The following is a 15,232-nucleotide window of genomic DNA, read 5'->3' as shown; positions in this document are numbered from 1 at the left end:
CTCTGCCTTCACGGTCGGAGGCAGCAGGGCTTCTGAATGCCAGTTGCTGGGAAGCACAGGAGGGGAAAGGGCTCTGGTGCTCAAATCCTGCACACAGGCTTCCCACAGGCACCTGGTTCACAACTGTGAGAACAGGAGGCTGGACTAGATGTCTTGTTGGCCTAATCCAGCTGGTTCTTCTGAACATAACATAGATAAGGCCAACCTAAATGAAAAAACTACAAGGCAGCAAGCCAGCTCTTGTAGCCATGAGGCCAGCTTGTTGACTTGCTCCTCTTCAAGTTGGAGAGCAAATATCTGCTAGGGGGCTGCCAAAGATCTTGCTTGCACCCCAAGGATTAAGAAGTCACAGCCACTCCCCATTTTTGAAAGCATGAAGCCCAGCTGTTAGCCAGATCTGTCTTCATGCCTTAAGCAAAGCACGAAGGCAGAGAGAAGAAACAATGAGAAACACAGCAGTCTTTATTTTTATTCCCAAAGACAGAGGTTAATTTTGGATTCGGGGAAAGGGTTTAATCATGTTGTATCACTAGTGGCTGGAGAGAATGTAACTCTTAAAAATGCAAACCTGATGCTCCCCTTTCGGTAGAGGAGTCCATGAATAAGGAACACGCACCCGCTTCCAAAATGCTATGTGCATGTGTAATTAATTGGTTAATTGACTATAAATCATGTAGTTAGTCAAAGTTCGGTTGCAATCACCAACACTAGAAAGCAAGGCCTGTCAAACACAGTGAGACTTTGGATAGCATGATCTCTCCCCTCCCCCCCCTCCATCAGTGGGTGACAACCTCCCTATATATCTACATCTCTGTCTGCGGAGACCTAGATAGATATTCTATATGCTGTATAAATTATGCAAATCAAACGCATTTGCATGATTTCCCCCACAAACACACACACACATTTTGCATGATTCACTCTGCAATATTTGCTACCTTGCGTCATTCATTCTGCCGTCCTGCTAGTCGCAGGGAGGGGCACAGAGCTGCATAGGGCACTGAATCTCTAACCCCCTGAACCCTGGGAATCTTCCAAGATCTGCCAGGCACTGCAGATGTACACACACACACATACACTTATCCTTGCAGCCTTAAGAGCCAGGAAAAGGTAGAAACCCAGCCATCAGAATTAGCAGCCATTGATAGCCTTGTCCTCCATTAATTTGTCTCATCCTTTTTTAAAGCCATCGATATTTTAAAGCGGTCTGTTGTAAAGATGGCATTCCATGTGTGCTCATTCCTCACAATCTCTTGCCACTCAATGCAGGGGGGGGATTCACATCTGCATACCCCCTCGCTGCCTTTCTCATCACCATTTTTCAACTCTCACAGCCCAACACCTGAAGCCGTGCAGTGATGTGGCTGAAAGGTGAGAAGACACAGCAGTATCAGAGCTGGGGTGGCTCAGTTACACATGCCAGCTGCCACTTAACACTGCAGTCAATACGCTCTAAACATACATGTGTGGACCAGCTTATATAGATATGTTTATGCCAGGCTGGTAGAGTCACCCATCTGGTCTAGAAAGGGTGGGAAACCTCAACCCTCAAAGCCAATTGCCATCCTCCAAGCCTCTGTCTCTGGCATTTGGGACTTTCCTCGCAGCACCAACCCAAGGCCACACCCCTCACACACACACCCTGCTTTGCACCCCTTGGGTCTTAGCTGGGCTGTGTCCTTCAACTCTGGCAATGCCTCTTACATGTCTGGATGGAGGATATGGGAGTGTGTGTCGTCTACTGTATAAAGATGAAAATTGCATTTGTGGCACTGCCCACCTTTTCCTCTGTCTCCACCCGCCAGTGGCATGTGGCCCACTGAAGGTTGCCTAGAACGGAACATGGCCCTTCAGCCAAAAGCAGTTTCCCGTCCCCCTGAAGTATGGCCACTCGGTGGCCTTAGCCATCTCTTCCAGGACAAGCAGGCAGGGCAATTTGACAGACGTTTCCTGTCTCCCATTATAGGGTGCAAGTGAGCAGCACAGTTTTATGTACCACCGGGCAGGCAAATCTGAAGGCGGAACATAGTGGGACTATTTGCATGGCTTTCCTCTCCTCTAGCCAGCTCCATCGCAGGCTCAGGAAACTCAAATGCACTTGTTTAACTGTTGGGAAGGGGAAATTATGTCCCGTAGTCAATTTTTTTCTCTCTCTCTCCAATTTATCTGTGGAGCTGTGAGCCATATTTAGCTGGGCTTGCGCGAACCTGCTGCTTCCAAGCTACAAGCAGAGAGAATTAATTGGGACAAACAGTGCGCTGGAATCCCAGCAACAAGGACCATTTCTTATCACTCTGCAACTGACTCCTCTTCCCCCGCCTCCCTTCTGCTCTCATTGCAGGCCTCTGGGCTCAGATGGTGCTTGTCAACGACACGGTCTCCGGGTACATTGGGACTGACGTGAACCTGCACTGCACCTTGACCAACCCCAGCCTCGGCATGAAGATCACCCAGGTCACCTGGCAGAAGGCCACCAATGGCTCCAAGCAGAACGTGGCCATCTCCAACCCCGTCATGGGCATTTCCATCCTGCCCCCGTACAAGGACCGAATGGTCTTTCGAAACTCCTCCACCAGGGATGGGACCATCCAGCTGTCACGCCTCAAGCTGGAGGATGAAGGCGTTTACATCTGCGAGTTTGCAACATTTCCCGATGGCAATCGGGAGAATCAGCTCAACCTCACTGTGTTGGGTAAGTCGGCTTTGCTGCCTTCCAAACAACTAGTGGTCCTTCTGCCCTGCTGTCTGAGCAAACAGCATCTCAGGTTTTACATACTGGTCCAGTAACACTAATGGCTTGAGTAGGAGCAGAGGTTTGGGAGCCAGGCTCCCTAGTGAGCTTGAGAGGGAAAGCCTAGTCTATTTCTCCCACCTCTCCTCTCCTTCCCTTCATGGGGTGGTGGGGTTACGGTCATCATCCGGCCGCCATTGCTGAGGGACAGCAGAAGAAGCAGAGGCAAGGATTACCCTTGATCACCTGGGTGCAGAACTTCCATACCCCACTCTCTGCAGAATCCCAGCCCAAGTCCTTAGAAAATGCTTGCTCTCTTCCCTAGTCTGCTGAGGTAAAACGAGAAGGCAAATTTTACAACATTTGCCATCAATGATGCTCACCCCTCACCTTATTTTTGGAGAGAATTTGGAGGTCCTGCAAAATGGAGCAGAACCATTCTCCAATTCGGAGTGAGGGCAAGAGCTATTCATCTCTCCCTCTGATGTGGCTTCATATTGTCATCCCATAGCCACATCTGATTGGTTAGGTAGTGCCGTGAATTCACCGCACTGCCTATATCATCCCTTATTGGTTGAATTGTGTATTTAGCAAGAAGAAAACTCCTTTGGGATAGAGATAGATAGATAGATGATAGATAGATAGATAGATAGATAGATAGATAGATGATAGATAGATAGATAGATAGATAGATAGATAGATAGATAGATAGATAGATAGACAGATGATAGACAAAAATTTCTACTGAAACAGCACCTGTAGAATATAGGGACTAAATTGAGAACTTATATGAAAAAGGCTAGTTTTGCAGGACCTAGTTTGGGGACCTTTGAAAATGTTGCTTTTTTGCATGAAAACTGTTGATCTTGCAAACTTTGGCTCAGCCTTTATCATAGAAGATTCTGAGTATCATATTCTGCATTTACCCAGAGTCCTGCTTTATTCTCAGTTTAAAACAAAGGTGAAAACCCTTTGGCCCTCCAGTTAGACTACACCTCCCATCATCCCTGACCATTGCTATGTGAGCTTGGTGCTGATGGGAGCTGGAGTACAAAATCACCTGGGGGGGCACAGGTTGCTCATTCCTATGCTGATGAGTTAATTTTTCCTCATCACCACCAGCAAGCCTATGCTCAGAAGCTAAGGCATGCTCTCCCTCTTGCCTTTCCCCGAGGACCCATTCCACTGGGACAGACCCATGCATCAGGTCAGCTTGAAATGAAATCTCCTAACCTTGTACCCACAGCAGCGAGAGAAACATGGCAAGCCCCCCTGCAGCTTCCTTGAACGTTTATCTCTCCCTCTGTTGCAAACTGCCTTCAGTCCCCTTCCACTGGAACAGCACCCTTGAAGCAGCAAACAAACTATTAGATTCTGGACTGATGCAGGGCATGGGGAGGGGAGTGGTTCTGTGCCCAGATACCAAATGTCCTGCGGGATTCCGTTCTGTGTTCTCCTTCCTGGTGATGATTGCCTTTGTGATGATAATGACGATTACATCAGTGTGCAAAGGATGCATTTTAGCGTTGCATCCTTGGCGTAGACAGGTTGCTGTCTCGCTTATTCCACTGTATTTATCTTGGATAAGGATTGGTCGTAGTGACCTGTTTCTCAAGGCTGTGGCAAAGCTTTGAAAGCGATGCTCCTTTGGGAGCCTTTCCCTTTGATGTCCCAAAATGGATTTCAGAAGGAAGTTGGAAAGCATCGTCTTTGGCTTCCTTTGGGTCTGAGGTTTTTTTTTGGAGAGGATGTGGCTCTGGATTCAAGCCCTGTCACCGAGTTTGTCTCTCTCCCCTCCTGCTTCTGTGCAGTTCATTTAGAACAAGAAGTCTCCATTATCAAAGCCCCAAAAGTCTTATGATTAAAGGAGATAAGGTATCTTTATTCTTCGCATTCATCCATATCAGTCTCTTGGCCACCATTAGAATCCATTTTTGTTATCCTGTTGTTAACTTCCATACAATAGGCATATAGTTCAGAAGAATATTCTCCGCTGAAAGTTTTAGCTTTTTTGGTACAGCCATACTTATACAGTCCAGCACGAAGCTTAGGAAGGCATAGACTTTGTTTGGTTAAATATGATAACATTTAGGATGAGTTTCTACAGAATGTAGTAGGCTATTAATATCTACATATGTATTAGGATAATAACATCAAAAATAATAATGTATGGGAGTATACAGTCAAACATCAGCTCCTGAACGCCTCCATTTTGGAATGTTTCCAGCACACTGGAGATCTTTCGTCACAATATTTTCACATTGCTGCATTTGTGTCCAAACCTATACGGGACTAGAAACTTGCTTTTCTTTTCTTTCTCTCTCTCTCTCTCTCTCTCTCTCTCTCTCTTTTTTTTTTTTTTTTTTTTTGAGCAGCAGGTGAAACGATAGAAGTTGGCAAAATTATGCATGGCATGGGGAAAGTGCACAAAGAAAGATTTTTCTCCCTGTCTCTTAATGCTAGAATAGACATCCCACGAAACTGAGCATTGGAAGTTTCAGGGCAGATAAAAGAAAGGACGTTTTTGTGCAGGACATGGTTAAACTATGGAACTCGAGTGAGGAGGAGGAAAGGACGGCCATCAGCTGGCTACAAGCCATGATGGTTATACTCTGCCTCCATGGTCCAAGGCAGTTACACTTCTGAATAGCAGTTGGCGGAAACTGCAGGAGGTCAGAGGACTCTTATGTTTGGGTTCTGCATAAGAGTTTCCTGCAGGCCACTGTGAAATCGGGATGCCAAACTAGACGGCCCATTGGCCTGATCCAGCAGTCTCTTCTTACATTCTTACGAAAGGTGGAATTCTGATAAATATTGACACTGCAATAGAGCACAAGGCTTGTGTTCAGTGCCCACAGAATGGTGTTTGGTGTTTGTGTTCTGCAGAAGGCTAAGGAAACTAGTGTATTCTGATGAATCAGCGAAGCCACTTTGATTTCGAACCCCTTGTATGCCTCAGCAGGAGATTAACCCCAAGGGCTGACCAAACAGCTCACAGCATGCACTAGTAACCTCACAGACCCTCCCCTCTCGTCTAACCTTCTCGCCTCCTGCCTTCTCCTCAGCCAAACCGACAAACCGGATGAAGGCCACCACAAGCCTGCTCATTGCCAAGGCCGGCATGACGGAGAAGATTGTGGTCGCCACCTGCACCTCCTCCAACGGGAAGCCCCCCAGCACCGTGTCCTGGGAAACCAAGCTGAAAGGGGTGGCGGAATACCAAGAGATCCGCAACCCCAACGGCACCTTCACCGTGGTCAGCCAGTACCGCCTCTTGCCCAGCCGGGAGGCCCATCGGCAGCAACTGACATGCGTGGTCAACTACCAACTGGACCGCTTCACTGACAGCATGACCCTCAACGTGCTGTGTAAGTGAGAGAGGCAGGGAGGCTGGCCTAGGCGAGAGGTTCCTGCACTGCAGAGGGTTGGACTAGATGACTCTCGCGGTCCCTTCCAGCTCTATAAATCTGAGATGCTGTTGTTCGTTCTCCAGCAGCAGAGCTGGTATCTTGAAGAGGCTTGTGGCCCCTGAGACTTTTGACTTTCCCTGGGCAGAACAGGGGTGGCTTTGGGTGTGGGGGAGCAGTTGTAGGGCATTTTTTTTTAAAAAAAAAGTCAGGGTTCCTCTGTGAGAATGAATGAGTGAAGGTGTAACAGCAGCCCTGAACATGTGGAGAGGGCTTTTCTCCCACCCCACCCCGGGTTACCATCTATAATGCAAAGAAAAGGCCAAATCATATTTGTTTGTTGTATTCATGGCCAACCATTTCTCCCAAGGAGTTCAAGGTGGCATTCATGGTTCTCCCCGTCTTTCATTTAATCCCTACAATAACCCTGTGGGGTAGGCTAGGCTGAGAGGCAGTGACTGGCCCTAGGTCAGGGCCAAGGGGGGATTTGAACCCTGGTCTCCCAAATCCTAGCCCAACAGCTTAACCACTGCACCACACTAGATCTGCAGCATGCCCCAGAGCTGAGCTATGAGACAAAGGTGAGCCAGAGTGAATATTAATGGCCTTTTGTCCCCCTCCCTCATCCACATCTTTGTACCTCTCTTTTCATCCCTCTCTCCTTTCTTCTCTTCCGCTCTCCCTTCCTCTCCTCTCCTCTCTCACCTGCCTGCCCTTCACAACTCCCTCCCGTTCTGCTGTCATTCCTGTTCCTCTCCTCGCAGACGAGCCCGAAGTGAGGATCGATGGCTTTGATGGCAACTGGTACCTCAACCGGAAAGATGTGAAGCTGACATGTATCTCTGATGCCAACCCTCCTGCCACCTCATACCAGTGGAAGCTGTAAGTAGCCGCCTGCAGGGTTCCTTTTGACTTGACTTCCCTCTAACTCCAAATGCAGAGTGATCCTCGATTGGGCAGGAGGGAGACTTCTTTCTGCTGAGAGTGTCGCACCTTTGCTCCCAAATCCTACAGAACTGGTGGAATGCTTAGTGTGGAACTAGGCAGTACCGCTCCAGGTTTTGTAGATTATGAGAATGTGTTTTGTGTGTGACCTAACTGAGTTATCTCCTATACTGGCCAAATGCCTGACATGTACAAAGCTGTCATATCAAGAAAGAAGCAGATTAGCATAGCCTTCTCCCTGAAGTGCTGCTTTACTTTGTGTAAGCATTTTTTTTTATTCATTCATTCATTTATATTCCTTCATGTGAGTCCCCATGCCGACAATACCCCCATGGGTGCCTTGCCCATAGAAACAAGCATATCAAGGAAGTGGCAGTCTAGCCTAGCCTTCTCCCTGATGTGCTGCTTTACTCCTTGCAAGCATTTCATTTCATTCATTCATTCATTCATATCCCATCATGTCAGTCCCCATGTCCAGTCTGAATTAATGCAGCCCAAACGCCTCAGATAAATCCAGGCCTGGCTGTAACAGGCCGTGATGATTTGACCTGTGCTAAGTCACCCCTTCCAAAATAACAACAAAAATGACATTAAACCCTTGTGGCCACAGGAAAACCCACCTGAACACACCAGATTTCAAGCAGCAACTGCATATATGCCATATGAGTGGACAGAAAGTAGACCAGGACCTACCATTCAACCACTGGATTATTTGTTGCAGATTGACACACATTCCTGACTCAAAATCAGAGACAACAGAGCACCCCCCCCCCAAAAAAAAAAAAGATTGTGAGAATCTCTGTTTCAGTAGCTCTGATGCAGATGTGTGCTTGCAGAAGCAAGTCACCCCACCCAACTCACTGCGTCTGCTCTCAGACGCTGTTATGCAGCTGGGTTTGGTTGGTGTCCCCCAAAGTTCTAGTAATATGGTACATCCCACAAGCCTGTCCATGTGACATCCTCAGGTGCCCCTTGCTCCCCCCCCCCCGGCACTCTCCTCTTTATATAATGCTCCTTCATCTTTGTTCTGTAATGAAGGCTCTGCTGAGGAGGTCAGTTTCCACCTAGATGAGCATCCCTGACTGGGCATATGTGGAGAGGAAAAGGCTGCTGTGTGTGTGTGTGTGTGTGTGTGTGTGTGTGTGTGTGTGTTATAGGCAAGGCAGATTTGATCAGCAGCTGGGTGACTCACAAGCCTGGTCACCTGGGATGACCCGGATGGAGCCAGGCAGGCGAGTAGATGGCCTAGTTCTCACAAACAGCAGAGGAGGAGGTAATCCTGTGTCTGGACTGTACAGATTCTAGCTGCAGCTTGCAGCTTGCAGGACTCCTCTGGCTCCTCCATTTTTTTTTTAAAAAGGAAAATCCACCATATATAAAAAGCTAGCATGCCAGAGGAGAAGGGCTACGGCCTAGCCTTCTCCCTGAAATACCAAATTTCCATGTGCAGGGGTTGTTTTTTTGCTTCTTGTTTAAATGCAGTCATATGACCTCCCACGTGCAGTCGGAAGTGGGTACAGTCTAGGGCTGGGTCAGAAGGCAGATCAAGATCAACTGGTAGTAGAGATCTACTGACTTGCAGTAGATTAGCAAGGATTTCCTGACCCACTGTTTTCCAGTTGGCTAAAAGCCATTTCCACCACCCTCAGTGAGGCAGCTGAAAACAACAGTCAGAGGAAAACCAGGAGTGGATTTTTGGTTTGGAAGGACTGGTACTGATCATGCATTTCTGGACTGTGCATCTGCACCAGAGACAACTCACAGCCTGTGTCCACCTGCTTGAGCCATTGTTTTACACCTAACTCTAATTGGTGGACCTTGGGGGTTCTAGTAAAAAAAATAGCCTGCTGACCCCTACTAGCCTAGGCATAGGTTGGCCACCATCTGTTGCAAAGGAACTCTCTTAAAAGCTCAGATTGACATTCAGCTGCCGTTTCCCTCTTGGCCCCTACCACAAATTTATTTAGGGTATTTTTTAGTTATTTCATAGGATTTATATACCAGTTGATTGTAGGGGAAAAACTCAAAGTGGTTTACAAAAAAGATGAAACAGTAAAATCGTTGCTAAAAAAATTACAACCATAATTTAGTTAAAGTTAAGACCATAATAGAATATAATAGAATAATAGAATAGAATAGAATAATAGACTCAATACCCAAGGGGTATTTGAAGGGGAAAAGACAGTGACCACCAACCAATGGGGTTCTCCTCCACTCTCCCAAAAAACTAGACTGCCTCCTGCAGCCTGTGTTATTGTTGTCATTTTGAAGGGGTGAGTTTTGGCCCAGACTTGCAAATACTTTCCACCTGTGTGTTAAGTACAGCTGTGCTAGAGTGCAGAAGAAACTGCTTTCCACTCACCCACCCAATTGGCATGTGTTTCTCTTTGCTCAGGAAAGGGTTCATCACTTATCCCTGTGTTCATCCTGGTCTTATGGGCTCCCTTAAAAAGCATTTTTGATCGACAGAGCCTAGAGGAATCACTGCCTTGACTAATAAGCAATGCTGCTAGTTCTTCCCCTTCCAGGTTCCATTGTTTCAGTGGAATGGATTCAACCTCTTTCAGAGTTCCTTTTTTTTTTTTTTTTTTTTTTTTTGCTGAATAAAATAAAAGATCAAGGCATGGACCAAAGCCACTGGGAAGAGAGAAGGATCAATGCAGATAGAATGAGAGAGAGCGAGAGAGAAATTGCTAAAATGAGACAAAGAAAATCCTGATAGTATGGCAATCGGTGTAGACCCCTGAGCAAAGCTGTTATAAATGCAGACAGGGTCTCGCTTTCTGCGCTAACTGCAATTCCCCAGTCAAGCACAGGGGAAGTCCCCAAAAAAGCACATGGCAGTAGTCAAAGCTCAAAGTAGCCAGTGCATGAACTAATGTAAAATATTGTATTTTTCGCTCTATAGGACGCACCGGACAATAAGACGCACCTAGTTTTTTTTTGGGGGGGGAGGAAACAAGAAGAAAAAAATTCTGAACCCCAGAAGCCAGAACAGCAAGAGGGATCTGGCTTCTGGGATAGCCTCTTGCTGTTCTGGCTTCAGGGACAGCCTGTGAAGCCTCCGCAGGGCAGCGGGGTGCCCGGCGGAGGCTTTGCGCCGCTTACCCCAAGCTAGAACGGCGAGACAGAGCACTGCACAGCACTCCGTCTCCCTGTTCTGGCTTTGGGCTTAGCCGCGCAGCCTTCATTCGCTCCATAAGATGCACACACATTTTCCCTTACTTTTTAGAAGGGAAAAAGTGAGTCCTATAGAGCAGTGTTCCCCAATCTTGGGCCTCCAGCTGTTTTTGGACTACAACTCCCATCATCCCTCGCTAGCAAGACCAGTGGTCAAGGATGATGGGAATTGTAGTCCAAAAATAGCTGGAGGCCCAAGGTTGGGGAACACTGCTATAGAGCGAAAAATACGGTAGTTCTGAATATTAAGTGATGGAGGAGAGGTGGCTCCAGCGCAGGAAGAGAAGTGAGAGAAAGAGAGATTAAATATATTAGAGTTGGGGGCAGGGAGGGTGAAGGACTGTGAGACAGGCTTAGAAAGCGGGGAAAATATAGGTGTGATGGGAAACGGGAAGGGGTGAATGTCCCACAAGTGTGAATAGTTGTGAGACATCTTCAAGGGGTGAACCTGAGAACATTCTGCTCATGGAAGATGGTGCATTGCTTGGCTACAAATTCATTTATAAGCCAGCATGGGTACTATCCCAATATGGAGATGTTAAAACTGGCAGCCAAATGGTAGAAAGTATAAGTCATGGGGGTAGGGGAAAGGTTTTGTGGCCAAAATAGGGGTGGGGTGGGCTAACTCCCTCTTTTCTCATTTGCAGAGTAATAATAATCAAAGCTTTACCAAAGTGTTCCTTTTTTTTTTTCAGGGTCCCACTGCCTAACGTAGGTAGGAATAGGTGAGCAGGCCATCACATTTCCTATGGACTAGTAACTTGTGGGCTTCTTTGCACGACTGATGCTGGGCATCTTCTGCCCTTTAGCCATTCAGAATTTGACTCTGATCTTCCCTTTCACTCTGCACAGAAGTGCGCCCTCATCTTTCAAGAGTTGCGCAACACACTTGATGGATAAGGCTGTCATGGCTTGGCTTGGGTTATAAACGCCTCTGTCATCTCTGGGTCTTTAACTATATAGAGCTTTGCTTTTATGCATGCTAACGTAGTCATAGACAAAATTCTAACCTTTCCTGTTTATATACTACTTGCGGATTGTTGTTAGAGCTTCGGAGGGGAAGGCGAGGATAGGAGAATTTCCTGTATTGTCAATAGGAATTTGCATTCTACTAAATTGCTCCATTGGTCCAAGGCTGCCTACTCTGACTGGCAGTGGTTCTTGCAGGTCTTGGGCAGAGAGAGGTGTTTGCCACCATCAGCTACCTGGGATTTTTCTGGGGCTGAACCTGGGTCCTTATACACGCAAAACATGCAAAACATGCCGCTGAGCTTTTGGGTGATCCAATTACTTTAGCTAAAGTAATTGCTTCGCCTTGTACCGGTAATTAAAAATGAGCAAGCTGCATTATTCTTTCCCTGCATGTATACATGCAGTTATGGTTATGTTTGTTTGTTCCACAACTTTCCAAAACAGTTTGGGATTAATTCATCAATGAGTTGCTGGCATTTGATTCCAGGATAACATTGTGGGGAAACAACAAGAACAACAACAACAACAACAACAATTCAGTCACCTTCTCTCAAACCATGTGCAATAAAAACAATTAAAAACAACATAGAAAACAATAGCAGATAAATTTTAAAACAATACAAAATGGACACCCTTGGCAAAGACCCATTCACCCAGCTGAGAAAACCCATCAGAACAAAAATGCCTCCAGTTGTTTCTGGAAAATGCAGAGAGTGGCCGCCTGTCGTATGTCGACAGGGATGCCGTTCCACAGAACAGGGGCAAAGGAACTAAAAGCCTTGCTCTGATTTGCCATGTTTTATTGCTTGATAGGTTGGGGAAAAACCCATCAGGGTAGAGATAAGACTGATTTTGCTAGCATGGAAGTCAGGCACATTGAAAATATTGCTACAGGGTTAAGAAATCGCCACCAGTTGCCAAATTCAGCATCTCAGTTTTTGTTTTTGTTTTTAAATAAATCCAAGTTTCCAGCCCCTGGAAACTTTGGAGGTAGATCTAAAAGAGTGTGGCCAGCATTTCCAGCTGACGGGACAAGGCATCAGTTTCCAACTGGTGGGGCTTTAGCACCAACTTAGCTCTTTGCCCAGTCTATCCAAAGCAGAATAAATTATGCAATGACCGCAGTTATAATCTGCATAATTTATTGATGTTGCATACTTAAGGCAGCCGTGTTCAGGGAAGTTTTTAATGTATGACATATTAGTGTATTTTTGGTCTTTGTGAAAGCCGCCCAGAGTAGCTGGGGAAACCCAGCCAGATGGGCGGGGTACAAATAAGAAATTATTATAATATTATTATTATTTTGCAGAATTCAAGCTATTGCCCTGAGGTCACACACACACACACCACCCAGCTCTCTTCTGAGATGTCCATGGCTTGGGAAAAGGTGTCAGGTGGAATATTTAGTGACACAGCATGTCCCAGATTTGATCCCCGACACCTCCAGTTAAACAAATAAATCATCACAATAATTTTCTTAAAACCATTGCAAAAGTACAAAGAAGAAAAAAACAGGCAGATGGTAAATCTGTCCTATAAAATGATCCACGGTGCCTTGGCATAAATTGTCTCCTGACTCAAAGCTTCATTTGACAGGATTGTAGGTGGCCAAACTGGGAAAGACCTCTCTCTCTCTCTCTCTGGCTCTCTCTCTCTCTCTCTCTTTCTTTCAGCACAGGAAACCTTATTGATTGAGAGTCAGAACATTATCTGATGTGCGGGATATTATTATTATTATTATTATTATTATTATTATTATTATTATTATTATTATTATTGCATCTAAGTCAGTGTTGTCTCCAGGGTTCCAGGTTCTGCAGATCTTACCCCATGCCCCTATTGCTCCCAAAATCAAAGCCCTGTTTGAAGATGGGGAGGGAGGGGTGCAGGCACAATTGTAAATTCACATTTTTATCCCATCCTTCAAGGAACTCATGGTGATGTAGATAGTTCCCTCTCACCAAGTTTATCCTCACAACAACCCTGGTAGGTAGGCTAGGCCAAGAAAGGATGGCTAGGCCAAGGTTTGAGCTTTGTGGATCAAACCCTACAGCTACTTGGTTGTCGTTCCACTACTCTGACCACAACCTGCTGCTATTACTTTTCAGGTATTATTCACACACACACACACACACACACATGAGGGGCAGTCAGTGAACACGAACCCACTCACTCCATGCAGTGGGCCTTATTGTATAAGGGCAGTTTTACATACCCTAAAGCAGATAAGATGTTGGATTTGGAAGGTAGTAGGCAATGAAAGTTTTTGCAAGAAAATTGAGTTGTAGAACAGATGGACTTGAACTTCTACTAGGTGGGCTCAGACAGATGGGCTTGGATAGTCCTATAACAGCTCCAGGGAATTAGCCAGGATTCACTGGCTACAGGAAAGAACTTTCACCCTAACCGTTTGGCCTTCCTTTTGCGACAGACTGAACGGATCTCTTCCTGACAACGTGGAGGTTCAGAACAGCACGTTGTTCTTCAAGGGGCCCGTCACCTACAGCCTGGCAGGGACGTACGTCTGCGAGGCCACCAACACCATCGGGACGCGGTCTGGCCAGGTGGAAGTTAACGTGACAGGTAGGAACCCCTTGCCGGAAAGGCAGCCCCTGTTTGCTCAAAGCGCCCGCGTTGTGGGAGGGAAGTGTAAGCAAGTCGCACAGCGTTATTTTTCCCCTGCCTTGCTGTCGCTTGACAGATCTCCCACCTCCCACCCTTTCCTCTCAGGGCAGAACCAAGCTGGCGGGGGATCCCCGATGCTTCTTTCGCCATGCTCAAAGAAGTGCGTCCCAAAGGAAAGCTGTCTTGCTGGAATCACTTGTTTCATCTCCTCTCTTTGCGCTTCCCCCTCCTTTTGTTCGCTGGTACTTTGTTCCCCCTTGTTTTCCTTTCTAAGTCTGGTTCAAACAAAGCACGAGAGCATCAGAGCTGTGCTCTAAAGTGAAAGAGGCACAAAAGGAGATGTCACAAAGGGGTGGCAAAAAAAGAACTGTGTCCCACTGAGGTTGCACTTATTTGCAAAGGACTAAGGAACAGAGGGCATCCGCTATATAAATTCTCTTGTTTGGTCTTGGTAGGTTTGTTTTGGGGTTATTGGCGTGTGTGTGGATTTTTTTTCATTTTATTTTTAAGTTCTGAGCAAATTGTCTGTCCATGTCCCTACCCAGCCCATTTTCTACTGTGTGACTTGTCTGCACTGTTTTTAAGGAGTATTGCTCAAACAAGGTCCATGACGAGAAATCATAGAGATGAACCACTCCTCTAAGCTTCAGAGGAAGTGGTGAGACTGGGAGTCGAGGCATTGAGGAAGTGATGTCATACGACAACGTGAGAAGTTATGAGGGGAGGGGGGAATGCTGCAGAATAAGGGAAGATCTTGGATTGGCCCAGAGGAAATGATGTCTGTTCTTGTTGGTACTGCAAGGAGAGGAAATGACATCACACAGGAATAATCAACCAATGGCAGTATCTGCACCATAAAGGAATAGCTGGGTGATTGGAGAGTAAAGAAACACCATCCATTTCCAGTGTTCTTCTGTTTGGTGGCAGAACAGGCTTTCAAAGGGTGAACAGAACAGTGTGGTTTCCCATCTCCAAGAAATCCCAAAGATTATCCAGATTCCAGGCTTTCCTTTTGCTTCCCAGGCAGTCTGTCCTCTGGCTCATAATGATAAGCTATTGTTATTATTATTATTATTATTATTATTATTATTATTATTATTATTATTTTAAAAGACTATATTGTAAGACACATAGAGATTTTTTTTGTTGGTTTTGAAGCCTCTAGCTTTGATTGGCTGAACTGCCCTGATGTCACAGAGCAGGAAAAAGGCTACCAGGTTGTAGTTGGTTGAGCTTCCGAAATAGGCTGGCCAAGCCTATAGACAGGGCTTTTTTCAGCTGGAACTCACTGAAACTCACTTCCAGCACCTCTCAGGTGGGCGCCATTGCTATTATAAGAGAACAAGGGAGGCATTCATGGTGAGCTCCAGCA

At 46.2% G+C, this 15,232-nt stretch overlaps 1 protein-coding gene across 6 annotated transcripts in view; it reads left to right on the top strand.

Annotated features, from left to right (window-relative positions):
* Positions 1–15,232, top strand: part of NECTIN1 (nectin cell adhesion molecule 1) — a 193,614-nt gene that overhangs the window by 100,082 nt on the left and 78,300 nt on the right. For 4 of the 6 annotated variants that reach the window (XM_083481067.1, XM_083481070.1, XM_083481071.1 and 1 more), the window contains exons 2-6: positions 2,342–2,692; positions 5,797–6,099; positions 6,903–7,020; positions 10,959–10,988; positions 13,667–13,818. In XM_083481067.1, the coding sequence (XP_083337193.1) occupies positions 2,342–2,692; positions 5,797–6,099; positions 6,903–7,020; positions 10,959–10,988; positions 13,667–13,818 (954 nt within the window). The remainder of the gene's footprint in view (positions 1–2,341; positions 2,693–5,796; positions 6,100–6,902; positions 7,021–10,958; positions 10,989–13,666; positions 13,819–15,232) is intronic. The other 2 variants (XM_083481069.1, XM_083481072.1) reach the window with 1 other exon arrangement.

Source organism: Podarcis liolepis (genome assembly GCF_965112155.1).
Source record: "Podarcis liolepis genome assembly, chromosome: 16".
Classification (NCBI taxonomy): Eukaryota; Metazoa; Chordata; class Lepidosauria; order Squamata; family Lacertidae; genus Podarcis; species Podarcis liolepis.
The sequence above is the reverse complement of the archived record's forward strand: the minus strand, read 5'-3'. Positions and strand labels throughout refer to the sequence as shown.